General features: G+C 62.8%; 1 protein-coding gene across 1 annotated transcript in view; it reads left to right on the top strand.

Annotated features, from left to right (window-relative positions):
* BOP1 (BOP1 ribosomal biogenesis factor) overlaps positions 1-24,151 on the top strand; it is a 60,450-nt gene that overhangs the window by 7,787 nt on the left and 28,512 nt on the right. The window contains exon 3 of the mRNA XM_062634649.1: positions 1,261-1,371. Within this exon, the coding sequence (XP_062490633.1) occupies positions 1,261-1,371 (111 nt within the window). The remainder of the gene's footprint in view (positions 1-1,260; positions 1,372-24,151) is intronic.

The raw sequence follows: 24,151 nt of genomic DNA, 5'->3' as shown, positions 1-24,151 counted from the left end.
AGGCTTTGGACGTGCCAGCACACAGGGATGGGGGGCACGGGGAAGGGATCCTGGCTTGTGGCAGCCCCTGGCGCTCCGGTTTCAGCCCTGCCTGTCGAGCTGGGAGGTTGGGCAGCACGGGGAAGAGCAGGGATGCTGGAGCATGGGCAGCCGGGATGCGGGGCGCTCCGGTCTCCTTGTGGAGGGGAGCCAGGGGGAAGGTGGAACCTCGCGTTGCCTCCTCCCAGCCCTGCCAAGGAAGCCGCTGTTTGCAGCCCCGGCTTGACTGCTCCCACGAGGGGCCTTGCCCGGGGCTGCTTTCCCCATCAGTTCCCTGAGTCGTCCCTTAAAGCGGATCCAGGCAGGGTCCTCATCCCCCTCCCTGGAATCTCTTTTCCAGGGATGGATCTGCAGCGCGCTCGGCACCCACCCAGGCCGGCGAGTGGGCGCAGGCGCGCGCGCGATCCCGGTCTGAGGGGCCAAGTCCTGCTCTGGGGGAAGCAGGATGCGTGGTCTGAGGGTTCAGCTGCGGTGCAGGGGTGTCCTGCCGTTATCCCAAGCCCTTGGGGTAACCCAAGCAAGGGAAGCCACAGCTTTGGGGTAACCCAAGCAAGGGAAGCCACAGCTTTGGGGTAACCCAAGCAAGGGAAGCCACAGCTTTGGGGTAACCCAAGCAAGAGAAGCTAAATAGAATCACAGAATGTTTTGGGTTGGAAAGGACCTGAAGCTCATCCAGTTCCAACCCCCTGCCATGGGCAGGGACACCTCACCCTAAACCATGGCACCCAAGGCTCTGTCCAACCTGGCCTTGAACACTGCCAGGGATGGAGCATTCCCAACCTCCCTGGGCAACCCATTCCAGTGCCTCAGCACCCTCACAGGAACGAATTTCCTCCTTAGATCCAACCTAACCCCCCCCCGTTTCAGTTTGAACCCGTTACCCCTTGTCCTGTCCCTGCAGTCCCTAATGAAGAGTCCCTCCCCAGCATCCCTATAGCCCCCTTCACACACTGGGAGCTGCTCTGAGGTCTCCACGCAGCTTCTCTTGGGGATGATCCAAGCAGGAGAAGCCAAACGTTTGGGATAACGGCAGCAGAGAAGCCAAGCATTTGGAATAACCCAAACCAGAGAAGCCAAAGTCCCAGAGGATGGATGGAGGAGCAGGAGGTTGCACTGCTCAGCTTGGGGCACAGGCGCTTTGTGGTGGTGCTGGGGCCAACACGACCAGGCACGGGTTGGGGTGATGGCACCTCCCTGAGCTGCCTTCTTTCTGTCTTTCAGGCCGAAGGAGCTCCCAGGAAGAGCAAAACCCTGGAGGATGATTCCTCACTGGAGGAAAACAAGGCTCTGCCTGCTCAGAATGAGTACGAAGAGGACAGCTCCGATGAGGAGGTAGGACCCGCTGCAAGTTCTGTGCTCTTAGTACGTGGATATGAGCTGGAGGTGCTGGGTTAGGAGTTGGGCTTTGTGATCTCAAAGGACCTTCCCACCCTGGTTGATGGGATGATTCCGTGCGCTTCCCTCTCCGTGCTGGCTTCTGCAGGAGCAGGAGGGAGGGGATGCGGTGTCCCTGGATGGGCATAGCCCAGAGGCCCCCAGGTCGGGGCTCTTGAGGGGACTCTCGGTGATGGTTTGTGCCTTGGGAAAGCTCCTGCGTGGATGTGGAGCAGGGTTGGATCTCGGCAGCCGCATGCCCCCAGGGCTTGGTTGTTCCAGACAAACCTCGTGGCCTTGCTTCATCGCCTGCTAAATCAATTGGTGGCGTTGGCGTCCAGCGGGGCGGGATGTGGGGATTGCCAAGGGCTGGCGGGGGGGGGGGTTTGGATGTGACCCTCGGTGCTGGGCTCTCCGCTCACATCACAGGGGAAAAGGCTTGGGGCAGCCTCCGGGGCGCAGGTTGGGTGGAAGGGTGCAGGCTCTGCGTCTCCTCCTCCACCAGTGGGGAGCTCTGCCTGCGCCCCGGTGTCGGGGGGGAGCCCTGGAATGCCATGGATGCAGCAGGGAGCATCGGGAATAACGGCACCGGCGCTTGGGAAGCTGAGATCTGAGCAGGGTTTTGGCTGCACCCCCCCCACCGGCCTCTTGGGCTCTAAGCTTGTGGTGCTCCGAGGGATGGGGATGATCCCAGCGCAGGGTGGGAGGAGGAGGAGGAGGGCTTGGATGCTTCTGGTGTGAGACGTTAGAGGCCCACCTGGGTTAAGGCAGGAGCTGCCTCAATCCCTGCCCCCAGCTCTGGAATAGAGATTACAGAGCGAGGGGAAATAGATGGCTGTAGAAACCCTCCACTTGTGTAATGTCTCCTGCGTCTCACGCGGGAGCTGGGGCTCACTCTGCTGACATCCGAGCAGCTTCCAGTGCCTTTGTTCCTTGTTCTTCCCCCCTCCCATCCCATTCGCAGCCCCCTGCCCTCCCTCTGTAACTGTCGTTATCTCCTTTCCATAAGAACCCTGAGGCTCGCGCTTCCTGCGGCCGGGATGCGCACACTGCGGGCTTTGTGCTGGCTTCCACGAGGAGCAGCGCCCGGCCGCGGTGCTTTGGGGTAACGGGCAAGGGAGGGGGGAACCCCCCTGTTGGGGCCGTGGGCAGGAAGGGAACCACAGGGGGGATCCCTTCCTTTCGGATGCTCGTCCCCTCTTCTCTTTGTTGAGACCCAGCTTGCGCCGCAGCCTCGTCCCAGCGTGATGCCTGAGGACGGTCCTGGACCGGCACCGCTGCAGCAGCGGGGCCAGGGCAGGGGTTGAGCCCCTGCACTGGGCACTGGGGAGGCTGCACCTCGGATCCTGTGCTGGGCCCCTCACTGCAACAGAGACCTTGAGGTGCTGGAGCGGGGCCGGAGAAGGGAATGGAGCTGGAGCAGGGCCTGGAGCACAGGGGTGATGGGGAAGGGCTGAGGGACCTGGGGGGTTCAGATGGGGAAGGGAAGGCTCAGGGGGGACCTGATGGCTCCCTCCAAGTGCCTGCCAGGAGGATGGAGCCGGCAGGGGCTGGGCTCTGCTCCCAAGGAACAAGGGATGGGACAAGAGGAACCCGCCTCAAGCTGCCCCAGGGCAGGTTTAGATGGAGCTGAGGAACAATTCCTGCCCCAGAGGGTGCTCAGGCATCGGAAGAGGCTGCCCGGGGCAGGGCTGCAGGCACCGGCCCTGCGAGTGCTCACACCCCCTCAGTGCCATGGGGCAGGGATGGCCTTGGCAGGGCTGGGATCGGTTGGCCTGGGTGAGCTGAGAGGTGTTTTCCACCGAGCTGATGCTGGGTTACCCATCCTGAGCCCTGGTGGTGGGCAGCCCTGATCCACTGGGCTGCAGAAGGCAACGGGATTCCTTTGGAATGCTCAGGGATGGGCTGCGTGGTGCGGAACCAGCACGTCCAGGGTGCTGTGGGGTGGCTCTGACCTGATGGTTGCCTGATGGCTGCAGCTCCAGATGCTGCCCTGTGCCTGGAGAGCCCCAGCTGGGTGCTCCCTATCCCCTAACTGGGGCTGGGACCGAGCCAGCCCTATCGTCACTGATAACCGGTGTCACCACTGACACCCAGTGACACCACTGACACCCCATGGGACCACTGACACCCAGTGTCACCAATGACACCCAATGTAACCACTGACACACAGTGTCACCAATGACACCCAGTGTCACCAATGACACCCAATGTAACCACTGACACACAGTGTCACCAATGACACCCAGTGTCACCACTGACACCCAGTGCCGCCGCTGACACCCAGTGTCACCAATGACACCCCATGGGACCACTGACACCCAGTGTCACCAATGACACCCCATGGGACCACTGACACCCAGTGTCACCACTGACACCCCATGGGACCACTGACACCCAGTGTCACCAATGACACCCAATGTAACCACTGACACACAGTGTCACCAATGACACCCAGTGTCACCACTGACACCCAGTGCCGCCGCTGACACCCAGTGTCACCAATGACACCCCATGGGACCACTGACACCCAGTGTCACCAATGACACCCCATGGGACCACTGACACCCAGTGTCACCAATGACACCCAGTGTCACCACTGACACCCAGTGCCGCCGCTGACACACAGTGTCACCACTGACACCCAGTGCCGCCGCTGACACCCAGTGTCACCAATGACACCCAGTGTCACCAATGACACCCAATGTAACCACTGACACCCAGTGCCGCCGCTGACACACCATGGGACCACTGCCACCCAGTGTCACCACTGACACCCAGTGTCACCACTGACACGCCATGGGATCACTGACACCCAGTGTCACCAATGACACCCCATGGGACCACTGACACACAGTGCCACCGCTGACACCCAGTGTCACCACTGACACCCAGTGACACCACTGACACCCAGTGCCGCCACTGACACCCAGTGTCACCAATGACACCCAATGTAACCACTGACACCCATTGCCGCCGCTGACACCCAGTGTCACCAATGACACCCAATGTAACCACTGACACCCAGTGTCACCAATGACACCCCATGGGATCACTGACACCCAGTGTCACCACTAACACCCAGTGCCGCCACTAGCACCCAGTGCCGCCGCTGACACCCAGTGTCATCACTGACACCCAGTGTCACCACACTAACACCCAATGTAACCACTGACACCCAGTGCCGTCGCTGACACCCAGTGTCACCACTGACACCCAATGTAACCACTAACACCCAGTGCCGCCACTGACACCCAGTGTCATCACTGACACCCAGTGCCTCCGCTGACACCCAGTGTCATCACTGACACCCTATGTAACCACTGACACCCAGTGTCACCACTAACAGGGAGCTCTGGGTGTGCTCAGTACCTGTGCCCATGGGATGCTCTGGGTGCGCTCAGTGCAGTGCCCATGGGGAGCTCCGGGTGCGCTCAGTGCAGTGCCCATGGGGAGCTCTGTGTGCGCTCAGTGCAGTGCCCATGGGATGCTCCGGGTGCGCTCAGTGCAGTGCCCATGGGGAGCTCTGTGTGCGCTCAGTGCAGTGCCCATGGGGAGCTCTGTGTGTGCTCAGTGCAGTGCCCATGGGGAGCTCTGTGTGTGCTCAGTGCAGTGCCCATGGGGAGCTCCGGGTGCGCTCAGTGCAGTGCCCATGGGATGCTCCGGGTGCGCTCAGTGCAGTGCCCATGGGGAGCTCTGTGTGCGCTCAGTGCAGTGCCCATGGGGAGCTCTGTGTGTGCTCAGTGCAGTGCCCATGGGGAGCTCTGGGTGCGCTCAGTGCAGTGCCCATGGGGAGCTCTGTGTGCGCTCAGTGCAGTGCCCATGGGGAGCTCCGGGTGTGCTCAGTGCAGTGCCCATGGGGAGCTCCGGGTGCGCTCAGTGCAGTGCCCATGGGGAGCTCCGGGTGCGCTCAGTGCAGTGCCCATGGGGAGCTCTGTGTGCGCTCAGTGCAGTGCCCATGGGGAGCTCTGTGTGTGCTCAGTGCAGTGCCCATGGGGAGCTCTGTGTGTGCTCAGTGCAGTGCCCATGGGGAGCTCTGTGTGTGCTCAGTGCAGTGCCCATGGGGAGCTCTGTGTGTGCTCAGTGCAGTGCCCATGGGATGCTCCGGGTTTGCTCCGTCCCCGTGCCCATGGGGAGCTCCGGGTGCGCTCCATCCCCGTGCCCATGGGGAGCTCCAGGCCGGTTCCCCCCCCGTCTCGGTGGCCGCCCGGAGCTGCCCGGGGGCTGTGTGGAAGGAAGCGGCTCGGGGCCGCGGCTCCGGTTCCCCCCGCAATGACTATTCCAGGTGTCGGCGGTGATGGATGGGGCCGCGCTGAGCGCTCCTCGCTCCAAGCTCGCTTCCCTCCTCCGCAGCCGGGAGCAGGGGGGGAGCCGTCGGCTGCCGGGCTGAAGGAGCTCTTCTTTCAGTAGCTGATGAGCCAGGAGGGGCCGGGAGCCGCGGAGCACGATGTGCTGCTGGCAGGCAGCGCCTTGCACTCATCGCTCCCTGCGTGAGGGAGGCAGGGAGGGAGAGCGGCTCCGCGTGTGCGCTTCCCGACCCGCCTGGCTCCGTATCCCGCTCCCGCCTGGCCCCCGGGAGCCGCCAGGGATGAGCTGAGGTGTGAAGGGCTCGCAGCAGGGATGGGGTTGGGTTGGGACGGAGCTGAAAGCTCCATCCCGGCTCCGACCGGAGCAGGGTCTGTGTCCAAGAGGGCCTTGGGCACTGCCAGCGATGGGGCAGGCACAGATAGGGTGGGCTGGGTGATGCCTCCGCCTGCATGTGGAGCTCCCTGCCCTTCTCTGTGTATGGAGCAGCCACATTCCCCAAGAGAAGCTGGGGGAGACCTCAGAGCAGCTCCCAGTGTGTGAAGGGGGCTATAGGGATGCTGGGGAGGGACTCTTCATTAGGGACTGCAGGGACAGGACAAGGGGTAACGGGTTCAAACTGAAACAGGATGGGGTTAGGTTGGATCTAAGGAGGAAATTCGTTCCTGTGAGGGTGCTGAGGCACTGGAATGGGTTGCCCAGGGAGGTTGGGAATGCTCCATCCCTGGCGGTGTTCAAGGCCAGGCTGGACAGAGCCTTGGGTGCCATGGTTTAGGGTGAGGTGTCCCTGCCCATGGCAGGGGGTTGGAACTGGATGAGCTCCCAAGTGCTTCCCTGGGATGAGGGGGTTTGGATGAGGCTCTGATGCAGTTTTACGGGTGCCACGGGCTCTTTGTGCCTTCCCAAAGGACTCAGTCCCACACACAGGGTAAAACCTCTTGGAAAGCCCTTGGTGAAGGTGTCAGCGTTGGGAAGAAGCTGGAGATGGGAGGCGAGAAGGAAAGGCCGAGGGCTCCGTTCCAGCCCGGCACGGGGGTCCTGCAGCCGTGGTGCTGTGCCCCAGCCCCATGGTTCCCTATGAAGAAGAGGTAGGGAGAGAAAAGGCAGCTCCAGGGATGATGGTTCAGGGAGAGCCTAGAGCTGAAGAGACGTGGAAGGGCAGGAGCTGAGCAGCGTGGAGGCCAAGCGGAGCCTGCAGGACACAATAACAGGATGTAGAAGGTGGTGCAAGGAAAGGGGGGGGAAACGTGGACAAGAGGAAAAGGCATCGGGCTTGAAACGGCCCTGGCAGGAGGAGGAGGACACAGCCTGAGCGCGGGGATTGTCTTACACAGCCCTTGGCTGTGCAAGGGGCCGGCGCTGCCAGAGGCTTTGCAGACACCAGCGCTGCGGATCCTGATGGGAATAACACGAGCAGCTGGAGCTACGGGAGCTGAAAGGAAAAGCGATGCTCCCCAGCCCGTGTGCAGGCATCAAAGCGCGGTCCCCAGGCCAGGCGCCCCGGAGTGGGAGGTTGGGATGGAGATGGCAGATGGGGAGGGATAGAGGGGGTCCAGGAGCTGGTTCAGCCCCAGCACAGGAGCTGAGGGAGGTCTCTGCAGTGCTGGTGGTGCAGAGCTCTGCAGCCAGACCCAAACAGGCTCCGGGCAAGGGCTTGGGCTGGCCCCATGGCAGAGGGACGGGGAATGGCCTGAACCTGCCCGAGGGGGGACTGAGCTGAGCTCTGGGGCAGAAGCTCTTCCCTGGGAGGGTGCTGAGGCGCTGGCACAGGGTGCCCAGAGGAGCTGTGGCTGCCCCATCCCTGGCAGTGCTCAGGACCAGGTTGGACACAGGGGCTCGGAGCACCCTGCCCTAGTGGAAGGGGTTGGGGTTGGAGCTGGAGGAGCTTTAAGGTCCCTTCCAGCCCAAACCATTCCCTGGTCCCCGTGGCTTCCCCAGTAAGAGGCATCACAGGGGCTGGTGCGGAGCCCTGGGCTGCTGCACGTTGTGCTTTCGGTGCCAGCTGGATGGAGGAGGAGGCCTGAGCCTCGCGCCAGCCCCTGCATTCCATCCTCCCCTGCTCCCCGCTGCAGAGCTGGGAGGTTTTGGGTCCGACCCCGCTCCCCACGGCGCTGCCAGCCGTGGATCAGCGCCGCGCATCCCTCGGCCGCGTCCTGGCCCTGCGCATGGAGCGGGGGCTGCATCCAGGAGAGGGATTCATCGAGGCCGGGATGACGAAGGGCTCGAGGCTGGTGGGGGAGCAGGGGGGGAAGCCGCGGTTGGTGAAAGCAGAGCAGGAGCTCAATGACTCTGCCTTTTGGCTGCCCCACACTTGATATTTCAGGCGGCCGCGGCGCAGCGCAGTTGGGGCAGGAAAGGCTTTTTCCTTCTGGAAGGAATGACATCACCCGATGGATGCGCTGAAACCATCAGGTCCCCGGCGAAAGCCACAACAGGAGTGGAAACTTTTCCTCTCTTCCCTTTCTCCCCCCCCCCCTTTCTTTTTCCATTTGCTTCCCCCCTCTGCGTGCCGCAGCTCAGGGCTCAGCTTACGGCTGCGAGCCGGCTCCAGCCACCGCGCTGACCGGGACCCGCTCCGTCGGCTCCGGGATCCCGCTGGGAGCCCGAAGGCTGTGGCCGTGACCCGGCACCCGGTGCCTTTGGCATCCCGGCTGCCTCCGTTGGCAGCGCAGGCTCCTTCCGGGTGCCCTCAGCCCCCCGGAGCCGGCCTCCGGGGTGGATGAGGCTGAGGATTCCCTAGCGCCAGGCTGTGCAGGGCTGCGGCTCCTCCGGGGCTCTGGCAGCATCCCAGCCTCTAAGGCTGCGTTATCCCGGTGGGATTTGCACCGCTGATCCCCCTAATCCAAGCCCGGGTTGTCTGTGCCACGCTCCTGATGCCGTGGCATCACCGGGCGCAGCTAAAGGCGCCCCAGCCCCTTCGCCCTGGTCCCCAGGCCACTCGCGCCCCTCCGCAGAGCCCGATTCCCTCCGGGAAGGCAGGGATGCGCTCGGGGTCCGGACGTGAGCATCTCCAGGCCCGGCTCCTGGCCGCTGTTCCAATGTCCCACTTCATCAGGCTCGGCTCAGCTCCGGGTACGAGGGAACGTGCGGAGGAAGCCGGAGGCTGCTGGGCCAGGCCAGGGGCTGCAATGGGATGGGGTTGTTCCGGGTTTGGCAGAGCCGGGACGCTCCAGCACCCATGGGTGCTTGGGGTCGGGGCTCACACAGCCCGGCAGGGGGGGGTCCCAAATGGCTTTTCCACTCCTGGCCGCGGTGCCTGCTGCTTCCCAGCACCTCCGGCTCGCCAGCTCCCATGGGTGCTGCCTGCACAGGGCCGGGGTGGTGGGTGCTCTGCCAGCACCGTGCTTGGGGCATGGAGGGATGCAGGAGAGAGCGATGGAGAGCATGGGATGGAGACGGGCACCCTCCGTGTGGCTCCTGCACAGGGAGTCATGGCATGGGTTGGGATGAAGGGAGCTTAAAGCCAGGGACCCCTTCCCATGGAGCAGGGTGCTCCGAGCCCCTGTGTCCATCCTGCCCTTGAGCACTGCCAGGGATGGAGCATCCCAAACCTCTCCCTTCGACCCCTTCCATGGGGAAGAACTCCCCAAGCTCCCATCAGCTCTTCCCTTTTCCTCCTCATCCCTTGTCCCAACCCCTCTCCAGGCTCCCTGCAGCCCCTTCATGCCCTGGAGCTGCTCTCAGCTCCCCCCCCTTCAGGACCCTTCTCATCCCCATGGCCACGCTCCTGCATCGCCCTCACCCAGGGCTGCCTTTGCCCCTCACTGCCCCAGTGGTGCCGGTGCTGGCAGGGGGGCTGCAGCCTCAGGTAACCCTCGGCTGCGTTTCCTGTCCCTATGGAACGCCGTCCTCCCTGGTCGCTGTGCCCATGCGGATTCCTGGGAGCACACGTCAGCTGGGTGGATCTGGAAGCTCGGAGGGAGCGGAGTTGAGGCCAGGAAGGAGATGCTTTGGAGCTGGCAGGAGAGGGAGAAGCGTCCAGCCAGGGAGGGCTGTTGGGAAGCGCTGTGCTGCGTGACTCAAGTGCAAAACAGCCCCCAGCACCTTTGTTTTCCTGCGCTCTGGAATTCAACCTGGGGGCGAGCAGGGCACGGGAACGGCTCCGGGGGAGTAATGGGAATAAAACTGCGGAGAAGCTTGGAAAATCGCTCGTAATTCCATGGAAAACCCTCAAATCAAAGCAAACCCCCAGTGCTGCCCGGCCTGGGCACGGCTTTTCCCCTCTGCCACCTAAAGGGAGTGCAGGGCCCCTGCTGGCAGCACCCACATTGAGTTTAACCTGGGTGCTTTGGGGGTTCAGGCTCCAGCCCCGCCGGCGCCACCGGAGCAGGGGAAGGGATGCGGGAATCCTCCGGCTCTCCATGGGATTTGCAGCTCCGGCAGCGCTGCTTTGGGCATCCCGGCTGCCTGGAGGGGTGAAATCCACCCTCAAAGGCAGGGAAGCTGAGGAATTCCTGTTGCTCTCCCGAGGGGAAAAGGCAAGGCTGGGCTCGGAGTGGAGCTTGGGGTGAGGAGGAGGAAGGAGGAGGAAGGCGCCCTCGGGAGGAGCTGCCCGGGGTTTGGCTGATGGTGTTGGTCTGCCCATGGCTTCCATAGGGAAAAGGCTTTCCCATGCCACGGCTCCTTTCCTCGTGGCTGCCTCTCCCAAGCCAGGCCCTTCCCACCTGCGGTCTCTGGATGCTGTTGGCATCCCAGCAGTGGGTGATGCAGGAAGAGTGGGGACCGGGATGCTCCGGCGCTGATGGCCGGGGTCCCTCGTGGCCCGTCCTCAGTGGACTCATGGAGGGGCTGCTTCTCCTCCCCGTCCCCTTGGAGTGCAGCTCCTGGAAAACCTTGGGAATGAAACAGGGAGCGCTGGGAGATGCTGGCACGGCATCCTCACCCCTTCTGCAGCGGGGGGGGTGCCAGGGTGAGCACCCGTGGGGCAGCAGCACCCAGGGTTTGCGAGGAGCGTGGAGGGATGCGTTCAATGGGTCCTCAGGGACCTGCGTCGTGGAGTCAGGGAACGGCTGGGGTGGGAAGGGACCATCACGGAGCTCAACCAGGCCAAGGGCAAGGTCCTGCCCGGGGATCGGGGCAAGCCCAGCACTGAGCCAGGCTGGGGGAGAGGGGCTGGAGCCTGAGGAGCAGGACTTGGGGGGCTAGGAGAGGAGAACCCCCCCATGAGTGGGAGCAGCAGCGCAGGGGGGGGATCCTGCCCCTCTGCTGCGGGAAGGGGGGAGCTGAGAGCAGCTCCAGTGCCTGAAGGGGCTGCAGGGAGCCTGGAGAGGGGTTGGGATGAGGGATGGAAGGGCAGGACGAGGGGCAGGGGCTTTCCCAAGCCTTGGCTGCCATTCCCAGGCGTGCAGACCCCATCCGTGTGCCGGGAATGCTGCATCCCTTTGCTCTGCAGCCAAGCAGCACCGCTGGCCTGTGCCAGCTCCCAGAGCGTCCCTCCGCATCCCGCCCCACTGCAGGGCTCTTCCTTGTGGTTCCAAAGCAGCCCCGAGCCCCCTTTCCCTGCGCTGCCCCCCGTGTCTTGTCCCATCCCATTCCTCTCCCGACGTCGGTTTTCCCGGTGCAGGGGCTCGGTTCACAGCGGTGTGGGTCCATCTGCTCCAGGAGGAGAGGGTCCTGCCCCTCCAGGGAGCTGCCACCGTGGTCCGAGCTCCTTCCGGAGCAGGGGACGGGTGGCAGGAGCAGGGGGAGATGCACCAAGAGGTGCATCAAGAGGGATGTCGGACAAGGAAGGATGGGGAGGTTGGACAAGGGTGGGCAGGGATGTCAGACAAAGATGGATGTGAAGGTCAGATGAGGATGGAGGGGGAGGTTGGACAAGGGTGGGCAGGGATGTCAGACAAAGATGGATGTGAAGGTCGGATGAGGATGGATGGGGAGGTTGGACAGGGAGGTTGGACAAGGATGGACAGGGAGGTTGGACAAGGATGGATGGGAAGGTTGAATGAGGATGGATGGGGATGTTGGACGAGGATGGACAGGGAGGTTGGACAAGGATGGACAGGGAGGTTGGACAAGGATGGATGGGAAGTTCGGATGAGGATGGATGGGGAGGTTGGACAAGGATGGACAGGGAGGTTGGACAAGGATGGACAGGGAGGTTGGACAAGGATGGACAGGGAGGTTGGACAAGGATGGATGGGAAGTTCGGATGAGGATGGAGGGGGAGGTTGGACAAGGATGGGCAGGGAGGTTGGACAAGGATGGATGGGAAGGTCAGATGAGGATGGATGGGGATGTTGGACGAGGATGGACAGGGAGGTTGGACAAGGATGGACAGGGAGGTCGGATGAGGATGGGCAGGGACATTGGACAAGGATGGATGGGAAGTTCAGATGAGGATGGATGGGGACGTTGGACAAGGATGGATGGTGGTCCAAGGAAGGGCCAGATCCCACAGGCACTGCAGGAAGTTCTTCCCCATGAGGGTTCTGGGACCCTGAAGGGGTCGAATGGAGAAGCTGTGGCTGCCCCATCCCTGCAGTGCTCGAGGCCAGGCTGGACACAGGGCCTTGGAGCACCCTGCTCCAGTGTCAGGGCTTGGAACTGGAGCAGCTTTAAGCTCCTTTCCAACCCAACCCATTCCATGCCTCCATGACTGTGAGCAGCCTCCAAAGGGGGCTGAGATCTAACGTTGGCACCGCATCTCCTGTGCGATACAGCCCTGGGGAAAGCATCCCATGGGACGGGAGGAGAGCGGAGCTGGGGGCTCCTGTGGGGAAAGCATCCCATGGGACGGGAGGAGAGCGGAGCTGGGGGCTCCTGTGGGGAAAGCATCCCATGGGACGGGAGGAGAGCGGAGCTGGGGGCTCCTGTGGGGAAAGCATCCCATGGGATGGGAGGAGAGCGGAGCTGGGGGCTCCTGTGGGGAAAGCATCCCATGGGATGGGAGGAGAGCGGAGCTGGGGGCTCCTGCGCTTGGCAGACGTGTTCCTGCTGCTGTGGGGCAGGGAGCTGCCGCCCCATGGACCACGGGTCCCTCCGCTCGCTCCCGGCCCCGAGCGCATCACGTCGGGATGCGGAGGAGCCCCCGGCTGTGTCACTCAGCTGCCTCCCGCAGGCCCGCTCCCGGCAGGAAATCTCTCTTTAATGGGCTATGGAGGGGAGCGGGGCCGTGTTTTCCTAAGCAGGAGGAATGCTGACATGGAAGCGTCCGCGTCTGGCAGGTCCCGGGCGCAGCGGGGCTGGAGCGCGCTGGCTCCTGCCGAGCCGCTTAATCCTTCCTCGGGCTGCGAGGGGGGGACCGGGGGATGCAGGTGTCTGAGGCCATGGAGGGGAGCTTGGGGGGGACCCCCTCCTGCTGCAGGGAGGGCTCCTCAGCCCTGCCTTTCATCCCTGCTCCCACCCGGCCGCCGGAGGAGGTCCTGGGAGAGCTTTATGGGCATGATGGAAACCAGCTGGGGCCAGAGCCCGCCGGGGGGGGGTCCCTGCTCCTCCGGAGAGGGGGGAACGTGGTGAGAGGGAGCACGGGGACATCGCCGAGGGGATGGAGGGGGGGAGCCGGGCGCTGATCTCCGGGCTCCCTGTCCCGGTTCTCTCTCCAGCCCCGTCCCAGCTCTACCTCCATCCTCATCCCGGTTCTCCATCCCCATCCCAGTTCTCCCTCCATCCCCATCCCAGTTCTCCATCCCCATCCCTCTTCTCTCTCCATCCCCATCCCTCTTCTCCCTCTATCCCCATCCCAGTTCTCCATCCCCATCCCTCTTCTCTCTCCATCCCCATCCCAGTTCTCTCTCCATCCCCATCCCTCTTCTCCCTCCATCCCCATCCCAGCTCTCTCTCCATCCCCATCCCCGCTCTCCCTCCATCCCCATCCCAGTTCTCCATCCTCATCCCGGTTCTCCCTCCATCCCCATCCCAGTTCTCCCTCCATCCCCATCCCTGCTCTCCCTCCATCCCCATCCCAGTTCTCCCTCCATCGCCATCCCTGCTCTCCCTCCAGCCCCATCCTATTTCTCTTTCCATCCCCATCCCAGTTCTCCCTCCATCCCCATCCCCGTTCTCCATCCATCCCCATCCCAGTTCTTCCTCCATCCCCATCCCCGTTCTCCCTCCATCCCCATCCCCGCTCTCCCTCCATCCCCATCCCCGCTCTCCCTCCATCCCCATCCCCGTTCTCTCTCCATCTCCATCCCCATCCCCGCTCTCCCTCCATCCCCATCCCCGTTCTCTCTCCATCTCCATCCCCATCCCCGTTCTCTCTCCATCTCCATCCCCATCCCCGCTCTCCCTCCATCTCCATCTCCATCCCCGTTCTCTCTCCATCCCCATCCCCGCTCTCTCTCCGTTCCATCCCTCTCTCTCCATCTCCATCCCCATCCCCGTTCTCTCTCTCCATCTCCTCTCCATCCCCATCCCCGTTCTCTCTCCATCCCCCCCATCCCCGTTCTCTCTCTCATCCCATCCATCCCATCCCCGCTCTCCTCCATCCCCATCCCCGCTCTCTCCATCCCCATCCCCGTTCTCCCTCCATCTCCATCCCCATCCCCGCTCTCCCTCCATCTCCATCCCCATCCCCGTTCTCTCTCCATCTCCATCCCCATCCCCGTTCTCTCTCCATCCCCATCCCCGTTCTCCCTCCATCTCCATCTCCATCCCCGTTCTCTCTCCATCCCCATCCCCGTTCTCCCTCCATCTCCATCCCCATCCCCGCTCTCTCTCCATCTCCATCCCCATCCCCGTTCTCCCTCCATCCCCATCCCCGTTCTCCCTCCATCCCCATCCCCGCTCTCCCTCCATCTCCATCCCCATCCCCGTTCTCCCTCCATCTCCATCTCCATCCCCGTTCTCTCTCCATCTCCATCCCCGTTCTCTCTCCATCCCCATCCCCGTTCTCTCTCCATCTCCATCCCCATCCCTGCTCTCCCTCCATCTCCATCCCCATCCCCGTTCTCTCTCCATCCCCATCCCCATCCCCGTTCTCTCTCCATCTCCATCCCCATCCCCACCCCCCTGCCCTGCTTGGGCCGGCGCCGAGCCCGGGGGCCTGTGCTCTGCTCCTGCCTCTCGTAATCTTTAATGAGCTGGGGCTGCTCGCACAGAAGCGAGCGGAGGGCGGGCGGCTGCTGCCCCGGCAGCGGGACGGGGGGGTCTGTGCGCGGGCCTTGGCATCCAGGCGGGATCTGGCATCCCAGAAGGAAGAGGCAGCACCTCCCTGGTGCCTGCGGCAAGGGGGGGTCCAGCGGCTGCTTCATTCCCCCCCCAGTTGGTGCTGGATGTGTTCGTGGCAGCTCACAGATGTGCTTGAGCCCAAGTTCCCCTGCGATGCGAGTGCGTGCGGTGGTTTTGCTTTTCCATAGCTCAGGAATGCCGGCTGGATGTGGGAATGGGGATAGGAAAAGGGGAAATGGCTTCAAACTGGGGCTGCTGGGCTTGAAGGGAGAAGCTGGGGCTGGCCCCATCCCTGGCAGTGCTCAAGGCCCCGTTGGATGGGGCTCGGGGCACCCTGCTCCGGTGGAAGGGGTCCCTGCCCGTGGCACCCCATGAGCTTCCAGGTCCCTTCCAACCCACCCCATTCCCTGATCCGAGGTCTCGGTGGCCTCCCCTGCCAGGACCTGCTCCTCTTGGCCGTGCTGGGTGCTCCTGAGCTCCACCAGCGCCGTGCCGTGCCGGTCCCCATCCTCGCCGTGCCCGCTGCCCCGCTCTGGGATGGGCTCCCAAGGGGGGGTGAGGATGGAAAAGTCCAAGCCCGGGCCGAGCCAAGCGGAGCGGTTGAGCCGGGTTTGCGGGAGCAGGAGCCAACACGCCAGGAATCTTGGATTCCGAGAGGGAAACTTTGTCCTGTGGGCAGTAAATCAGCACGGAAAGATGGGAGGTGGGGAGGGAAAGGGGGGGGACGGGGGACGGGACGGTCCCGCAGGCACAACGGGATCCTCATTCCCATTGGGACCGGGCACCGTGGTCTCTGCCTCCAGGGATGGAGCTGGAGGAGCCCAGTGGGGTGCAGGGGGTGCCGGGATGAGGAAGCGCTGAGGGAGCCTCCTGCAGGGAGGGAACTCCTGGGGCTGCAGGAGGGGTCTGGAGGTGCTGGGGCGAGTCTGGATGAGGCCATGGGGCTGGGGCAGCCTGGGGAAGAGAAGGGTCCTGAAGGGGAGAGCTGAGAGCAGCTCCAGCGCCTGAAGGGGCTGCAGGGAGCCTTGGGACAAGGGAGGCAGGGATGGGAGGAGGAGGAAGAGGGAAGAGTTGATGGGAGCTTGGGGAGTTCTTCCCCATGGCAGGGGTCGAAGGGAGAGGTTTGGGATGCTCCATCCCTGGCAGTGCTCAAGGGCAGCTTGGACACAGGGGCTCGGAGCACCCTGCTCCAGGGGAAGGGGATGGGGTTGGAGCTGGAGGCGCTTTAAGGTCCCTTCATCCCCCCCATCCCTTGTCCCCAGAGCCCCCCATGCGCTCTGAAACCTCGGGGTTACCTCCTGTGAGCACCTGAACTGCTCAGGACCAAGCCCGCGGGGATGGAGGCGTCTCGGGGGGGGGCTCAGCCCCACGTGGCTGTGGGGGTCCTGGACTGTCCCTAGGGAGGGCACAGGTGAGGGCATGGGGACACAGTGAGGCCATGGGGACATAGGGTGAGGATATGGGGTGAAGACACAGGGTGAGGACATGGGGACATGGGGGCATGGGACATAGGGTGAGGACATGGGGTGAAGACACAGGGTGAGGACATGGGGACATGGGACATAGGGTGAGGACATGGGGTGAAGACACAGGGTGAGGACATGGGGACATGGGACATAGGGTGAGGATATGGGGTGAAGACACAGGGTGAGGACATGGGGACATGGAACATAGGGTGAGGATATGGGGTGAAGGCACAGGGTGAGGACACAGTGAGGACATGGGACATAGGGTTAGGATATGGGGTGAAGACACGGGGTGAGGACATGGGGACATGGGACATAGGGTGAGGATATGGGGTGAAAACACGGGGTGAGGCCATGGGGACATGGGGGCATGGGACATAGGGTGAGGACATGGGGTGAAGACACAGGGTGAGGACATGGGGACATGGGGGCATGGGACATAGGGTTAGGATATGGGGTGAAGACACGGGGTGAGGACACAGTGAGGACATGGGACATAGGGTGAGGACACGGGGTGAGGACACAGTGAGGGCATGGGACATGGGGTGAAGACACGGGGTGAGGACACAGTGAGGACATGGGACATAGGGTGAGGCCATGGGGTGAAGACACAGGGTGAGGACACAGTGAGGACATGGGACATAGGGTGAGGCCATGGGGTGAAGACACGGGGTGAGGACATGGGGACATGGGACTTAGGGTGAGGATATGGGGTGAAGACACGGGGTGAGGCCATGGGGACATGGGGCATAGGGTGAGGATATGGGGTGAAGACACAGGGTGAGGCCATGGGGTTAGGACACAGGGTGAGGACATGGGATGGAGGACATAGGGTTAGGACATGAGTTAGGACACAGGGTGAAGAAATGGGGTGAGGCCATGAGGACACAGGGTGAGGCCATGGGGACATGGGACATAGGGTTAGGACATGGGGTGAAGACACAGGGTGAGGCCATGGGGACATGGGACATAGGGTGAGGACATGGGGTGAAGGCACAGGGTGAGGCCATGGGGTAAGGAAACTGGGTGAGGCCATGGGATGGAGGACATGGATGAGGACAGAGGGTGAGGACATGGGGTTAGGACACTGCGGGCATGGAGCTCCCGGGGCCCTGCCTCCCTCTGGAGGAGCAGACCCAGAGCCATCCCTGTGCCCATCAGGTGGGGCTGGAGGTCTCCATGTCCCGGGGATCCACCATGGCCACGGGCTCACCCTCTGCTCCTTAAAGCTCCTCCAACCCCATCCCCTTCCCCTGGAGCAGGGTGCTCCGAGCCCCTGTATCCACCCTGCCCTTGGGCACTGCCAGGGATGGAGCATCCCAAACCTCTCCCTTCAACCCCTTCCATGGGGAAGAACTCCCCAAGCTCCCATCAACTCTTCCCTCTTCCTCCTCCTCCCATCCCTGCCTCCCTCGTCCCAAGTCAGGGATGGGGCAGCCCCAGCTTCCCCCGGGGCACCCTGTGCCTCAGCACCCTCCCGGCGAGCCGTGTCCCATGGCAGCGCTGGGGTTGGGGCAGCCGGGCCCCCTCAGCGCCGCATCCGTACCCCTGTGCGCCGGGCTCCCATCCCCGTCCCGCTCAGCCCGATTGGAGCTGACGGGCTGGATTTGTCCGAGATAAAGAATCGCGGCGGAGGAGTGGGAAGACAGGAGGCACAGGAAAGCGTTTGGTAGTTAGAGACAGAGGAGCAGGATTAACGTGCGGTGGGGGATTTGGAAGGAACACTGCCTGCATTGTAATCCGAGAGGAGCCGGGAAGAAAGAGAGACCGGGAGAGCCAGCCTGACCCCGGAATTCCCTCGGGAGCAGCAACGAGGAGAGAGTGAAGGATTCCAGAGGTGGATTGGCTTCCTCTTTCACCAGACAGACACAGGGGAGACGGGCAGGGAGCCAGCGCCGTACCTGCACTTCCCATCTGAGCCGGGACAGCTGGAGCTGCTTTGGGATGGGGATGGAGAGGCAAAGAGGAGGCGGGGAAGGAGGGGGGGGGGGGAACAGCAATGGAGATGGAGGCATGGAAGGGAAGGGGGGGGTCCCGGGAGCTCACAGCGAGTAAATCAGGGGAAGAAAGCGGGGCCGCGGGCGCGGGGTCACACGTGTTTCCTGGCGGGAGCGCAGGTGCTGAGCAGGGATGCGGGCGGGAGCGCGGGGTGATGGAGCATGTGGCAGCTCGCCGCCCGGCGCAGGTAGCGAGCGCCGGGGGAGCCAAGGGGCTGCCGTGGGGATGGGGAGACCCGAAACGGCTCCAGCGCCGACCCCCGGCATCGGAGCGGGGTGCTCCGAGCACCCCCCCACCCCACCGTGACCAACAGCCAGGGATGGAGCATCCCAAACCTCTCCCCTCAACCCCTGCCATGGGGAAGAGATCCCCGAGATCCCATCAGCTCTGCCCTCTTCCTCCCGTCCCTGCAGCCCCTTCAGGCGCTGGAGCTGCTCTCAGCTCTCCCCTTGAGGAGCCTTCCCCAGCCCCATGGCCTCATCCGCACTCCCCCCAGCATCCCCACGTCCCTCCGGTGCTGCTGCCCCCGAGCAGGATCAGGACCGCAGGGGGGGGCAGCTTCCAACCCAACCCATTCCATGGCTCCCATCAGTGAAGGGCACCGGCGGTCGCCGTTCCCTATGGGATGACCCCACAGCGGAGCACCCCGTGTCCCGCACTGCGCCGGGGGCAGCTCCTGTCCCTGCAGCTTCCACGGGCTGGGGAGCACGGGAATGGCAGCATCGGCACATCCCCTCCCCCAGGCATCTGCGGGTTCCTGCCGGATTAAGCAGAGGAAATCTGGAATTGGGTTACTCCGCATTGAACCTGCCATGAGGATGGTTTTTATTGTGCTGTTCCGATCGGATTGGATGCAGTCTCCCCTTTTTAGCCCTTAATGGCTTGGCTTTGGGAATTTCCTTCCAAATTACACCGCCGGCTTCCTGTTGTTAGAGCTCCCCCGAGCCCCGCAGCCGTGTGGAATGGTTGGGAATGGATCCCGGGAGCCGGGCTGCAGTTCGGGGCCTGCGGGGGTGCTGGGGGCTGCAGCGTTCCGGGAGAGCCGCAGGGCCGGGACTCGGAACTGGGAGCAGAGGAGGGGGAGCTGGGGACGGGGAGCGTGGGTGGGGAGGTCGGATGAGGAGGGACGGGGAGGTTGGATGAGGATGGATGGGGAGGTTGGATGAGGAGGGATGGGGAGGTTGGATGAGGATGGATGGGGAGGTTGGATGAGGAGGGATGGGGAGGTTGGATGAGGAGGGATGGGGAGGTTGGATGAGGAGGGATGGGGAGGTTGGATGAGGAGGGATGGGGAGGTTGGATGAGGAGGGATGGGGAGGTTGGACAAGGATGGATGGGGAGGTTGGATGAGGAGGGATGGGGAGGTTGGACAAGGATGGATGGGGAGGTTGGATGAGGAGGGACAGGGAGGTTGGATAAGGATGGATGTGGAGGTTGGATGAGGATGGATAAGGATGGATGTGGAGGTTGGACAAGGATGGATGGGAAGGTCGGATGAGGATGGATGGGGAGGTTGTACAAGGGTGGATGTGGAGGTTGGACAAGGATGGATGTGGAGGTTGGATGAGGATGGATGAGGATGGATGTGGAGGTTGGACAAGGATGGATGTGGAGGTTGGACAAGGATGGATGTGGAGGTTGGACAAGGATGGATGTGGAGGTTGGACAAGGATGGATGTGGAGGTTGGACAAGGATGGATGGGGAGGTTGTACAAGGGTGGATGTGGAGGTTGGACAAGGATGGATGTGGAGGTTGGATGAGGATGGATGAGGATGGATGTGGAGGTTGGACAAGGATGGATGTGGAGGTTGGACAAGGATGGATGTGGAGGTTGGACAAGGATGGATGTGGAGGTTGGACAAGGATGGATGTGGAGGTTGGACAAGGATGGATGTGGAGGTTGGATGAGGATGGATGAGGATGGATGTGGAGGTTGGACAAGGATGGATGTGGAGGATGGACAAGGATGGATGTGGAGGTTGGACAAGGATGGATGTGGAGGTTGGACAAGGATGGATGTGGAGGTTGGACAAGGATGGATGTGGAGGTTGGACAAGGATGGATGTGGAGGATGGATAAGGATGGATGTGGAGGTTGGATGAGGATGGATAAGGATGGATGTGGAGGTTGGACAAGGATGGATGTGGAGGTTGGATAAGGATGGATGTGGAGGTTGGACAAGGATGGATGGGAAGGTCGGATGAGGATGGATGGGGAGGTTGTACAAGGGTGGATGTGGAGGTTGGACAAGGATGGATGTGGAGGATGGATAAGGATGGATGTGGAGGTTGGACAAGGATGGATGTGGAGGTTGGATGAGGATGGATAAGGATGAATGTGGAGGTTGGACAAGGATGGATGTGGAGGTTGGATGAGGAGGGACAGGGAGGTTGGACAAGGGTGGATGGGAAGTTCAGATGAGGATGGATGAGGAGGTTGGACAAGGATGGATGGGAAGGTCGGATGAGGATGGACGAGGATGGATGTGGAAGTTGGACAAGGATGGATGTGGAGGTTGGATGAGGATGTATAAGGGTGGATGTGGAAGTTGGGCAAGGATGGACAGGGAGGCTGGACAAGGGTGGATGGGAAGTTCAGATGAGGATGGAGGGGGAAGTTGGAGAAGGATGGGTGGGAAGTTTGAGGATGGATGGGAAGGTCGGATGAGGATGGACAGGGAGGTTGGACAAGGATGGACAGGGAGGTTGGACAAGGATGGACAGGGAGGTTGGACAAGGACAGATGAGAAGTTTGAATGAGGATGGAGGGGGACGTTGGACAAGCATGGGCAGGGAGGTTGGACAAGGATGTACAGGGAGGTTGGACAAGGATGTACAGGGAGGTTGGACAAGGATGGACAGGGAGGTTGGACAAGGATGGACAGGGATGTCAGACAAGGATGGACAGGGATGTCAGACAAGGATGGACGGGGAGGTTGGACAAGGATGGACAGGGATGTCAGACAAGGATGGACAGGGATGTCAGACAAGGATGGACAGGGAGGTTGGACAAGGATGGACAGGGATGTCAGACAAGGATGGACAGGGATGTCAGACAAGGATGGACAGGGATGTCAGACAAGGATGGACAGGGATGTCGGACAAGGATGGACAGGGATGTCAGACAAGGATGGATGGTGGTCCAAGGAAGGGCCAGATCCCACAGGCACCGCAGGAAGTTCTTCCCCATGAGGGTGCTGAGACCGTGAAGGGGTTAAAGGGAGAAGCTGTGGCTGCCCCATCCCTGCAGTGCTCGGGGCCAGGCTGGACACAGGGGATGCCGCTGCCGGCGCTTCCCCTCCCGTTCCCCGTGGAGCTTCTTCCCTGCTCCAGGCTCCTGGAGCAGCATCTGCGGGGTGGCAGCGCCAGCGCTGAGGAGCAGGGAGAGGAATGCGAGGCTGGAGCGGATCCCGGCGGGATGCGGTGGCAGCAACAGAGCCGCTGCTGCCCAGGAATGTGCGGAGGGAGCCAGGCACGGCGGCTGCTCAGAGCCGGCCGGGGCCTCCTGCACCCGGTGGTGCCCGAGCAGGATGGATCCTGTGGGTGCTGGGTGCAGGAGGGACCCTGTGGGTGCTCAGTGCAGGATGGACCCTGTGGGTGCTGGGTGCAGGAGGGACCCTGTGGGTGCCCGGTGGAGGATGGACCCTGTGGGTGCTGGGTGCAGGAGGGACCCTGTGGGTGCTGGGGGCAGGAGGGACCCTGTGGGTGCTCAGTGCAGGATGGACCCTGTGGGTGCTCAGTGCAGGATGGATCCTGTGGGTGCTTGGTGCAGGATGGATCCTGTGGGTGCTGGGTGCAGGAGGGACCCTGTGGGTGCTGGGTGCAGGAGGGACCCTGTGGGTGCTGGGTGCAGGAGGGACCCTGTGGGTACTCAGTGCAGGATGGATCCTGCGGGTGCTCAGGGCAGGATGGATCCTGTGGGTGCCCCATGGAGGATGGACCCTGTGGGTGCTCAGTGCAGGATGTACCCTGCAGGTGCCCCATGCAGGATGGACCCTGTGGGTGCTGGGTGCAGGAGGGACCCTGTGGGTGCTCGGTGCAGGATGGACCCTGTGGGTGCTCAGTGCAGGAGGGACCCTGTGGGTGCCCGAGCAGGATGGATCCTGTGGGTGCTCGGTGCAGGAGGGACCCTGTGGGTGCTCGGTGCAGCATGGACCCTGTGGGTGCTCGGTGCAGGATGGACCCTGTGGGTGCTCAGTGCAGGAGGGACCCTGTGGGTGCCCGAGCAGGATGGATCCTGTGGGTGCTCGGTGCAGGAGGGACCCTGTGGGTGCCCAATGCAGGATGGACCCTGTGGGTGCTCGGTGCAGGATGGACCCTGTGGGTGCCCAATGCAGGAGGGACCCTGTGGGTGCCCAATGCAGGATGGACCCTGTGGGTGCCCAATGCAGGATGGACCCTGTGGGTGCTGGGTGCAGGAGGGACCCTGTGGGTGCTCAGGGCAGGATGGACCCTGTGGGTGCTCAGTGCAGGGTGGACCCTGTGGGTGCTTGGTGCAGGAGGGACCCTGTGGGTGCCCAATGCAGGATGGACCCTGTGGGTGCTTGGTGCAGAATGGACCCTGTGGGTGCCCAATGCAGGATGGGCCCTGTGGGTGCCCCATGGAGGATGGACCCTGCGGGTGCCCAATGCAGGATGGACCCTGTGGGTGCTCAGGGCAGGATGGACCCTGTGGGTGCTCAGGGCAGGATAGATCCTGTGGGTGCTCAGTGCAGGATGGACCCTGTGGGTGCTCAGGGCAGGATGGACCCTGTGGGTGCTCAGGGCAGGATAGATCCTGTGGGTGCTCAGGGCAGGATGGACCCTGTGGGTGCTCAGGGCAGGATGGACCCTGTGGGTGCTCAGGGCAGGATGGATCCTGTGGGTGCTCAGTGCAGGATGGACCCTGTGGGTGCTCGGTGCAGGAGGGACCCTGTGGGTGCCCAATGCAGGATGGACCCTGCAGGTGCCCAATGCAGGATGGACCCTGCGGGTGCCCAGCACCATCCTGCATGGCCGGGTTGTGTTTTGAGCCCCTGTCCCTGTGTGACCGGATGGGACTGCACGTGCAGGGCTCTGAGCCCTCAGCCCCACAGTTCCCCCCCACCCCCGGTGCCTCCCAGTTCCGTGGGGCCGCATCCAGCCCCACCTGCACCCTCAGCCCTGCCCCTTGTCACAGCCACGGGCATGGGCTGGGTTGGGATGAAGGGAGCTTAAAGGTCCCCAGCTCCAACCACGGGCAGGGCTCTGCCCCACGCCGCCCTGCTGAGGTCCCCCCTTTACCCTGGAGCATCCCTGGGTGACCGAACCCCCATGGAGGGGGGGGGTAAGGAAGGAACGTGCTGCCGTGGGTCTGAACCGTGCGCCTTTAATTCTGCACCTCGCTCAGGCTCCATCCTCACCCCAAGGACACGGAGCAGGAGCGCGCAGGGGCTGGGCCGCGCAGGGGCAGCAGCCCACCGGGACCTGCTCTGGCACCCGCAGGGACCAAGGCAGGGCTTGGCTTTGCGAGGAGCGTCCCTGGGGCCGGGCTCCTGTCCCTTGGGGGCCCCAGGCATCGCAGAGCCACGGAGTCCTGCCATGGCCATGTCCGTATCCATGGCCACATCCATATCCATATCCATGGCCATATCCATATCCATGGCCATATCCATATCCATGGCCATGTCCATATCCATATCCATGGCCACATCCATGTCCGTATCCATGGCCATGTCCATATCCGTATCCATATCCATGGCCATGTCCGTATCCATGGCCACATCCATGGCCATATCCATGGCCACATCCATGTCCCTATCCATGGCCATGTCCATATCCATATCCATGGCCATGTCCGTATCCATGGCCACATCCATGTCTGTATCCATGGCCATGTCCCT

Source organism: Pezoporus occidentalis, unplaced genomic scaffold (genome assembly GCF_034315485.1).
Source record: "Pezoporus occidentalis ecotype Australia unplaced genomic scaffold, CSIRO_AGI_Poc_V1 ctg433, whole genome shotgun sequence".
Taxonomy (NCBI): domain Eukaryota; kingdom Metazoa; phylum Chordata; class Aves; order Psittaciformes; family Psittacidae; genus Pezoporus; species Pezoporus occidentalis.
Note: the sequence above shows the minus strand (reverse complement) of the source record. Positions and strands in the feature narration are given on the sequence as shown.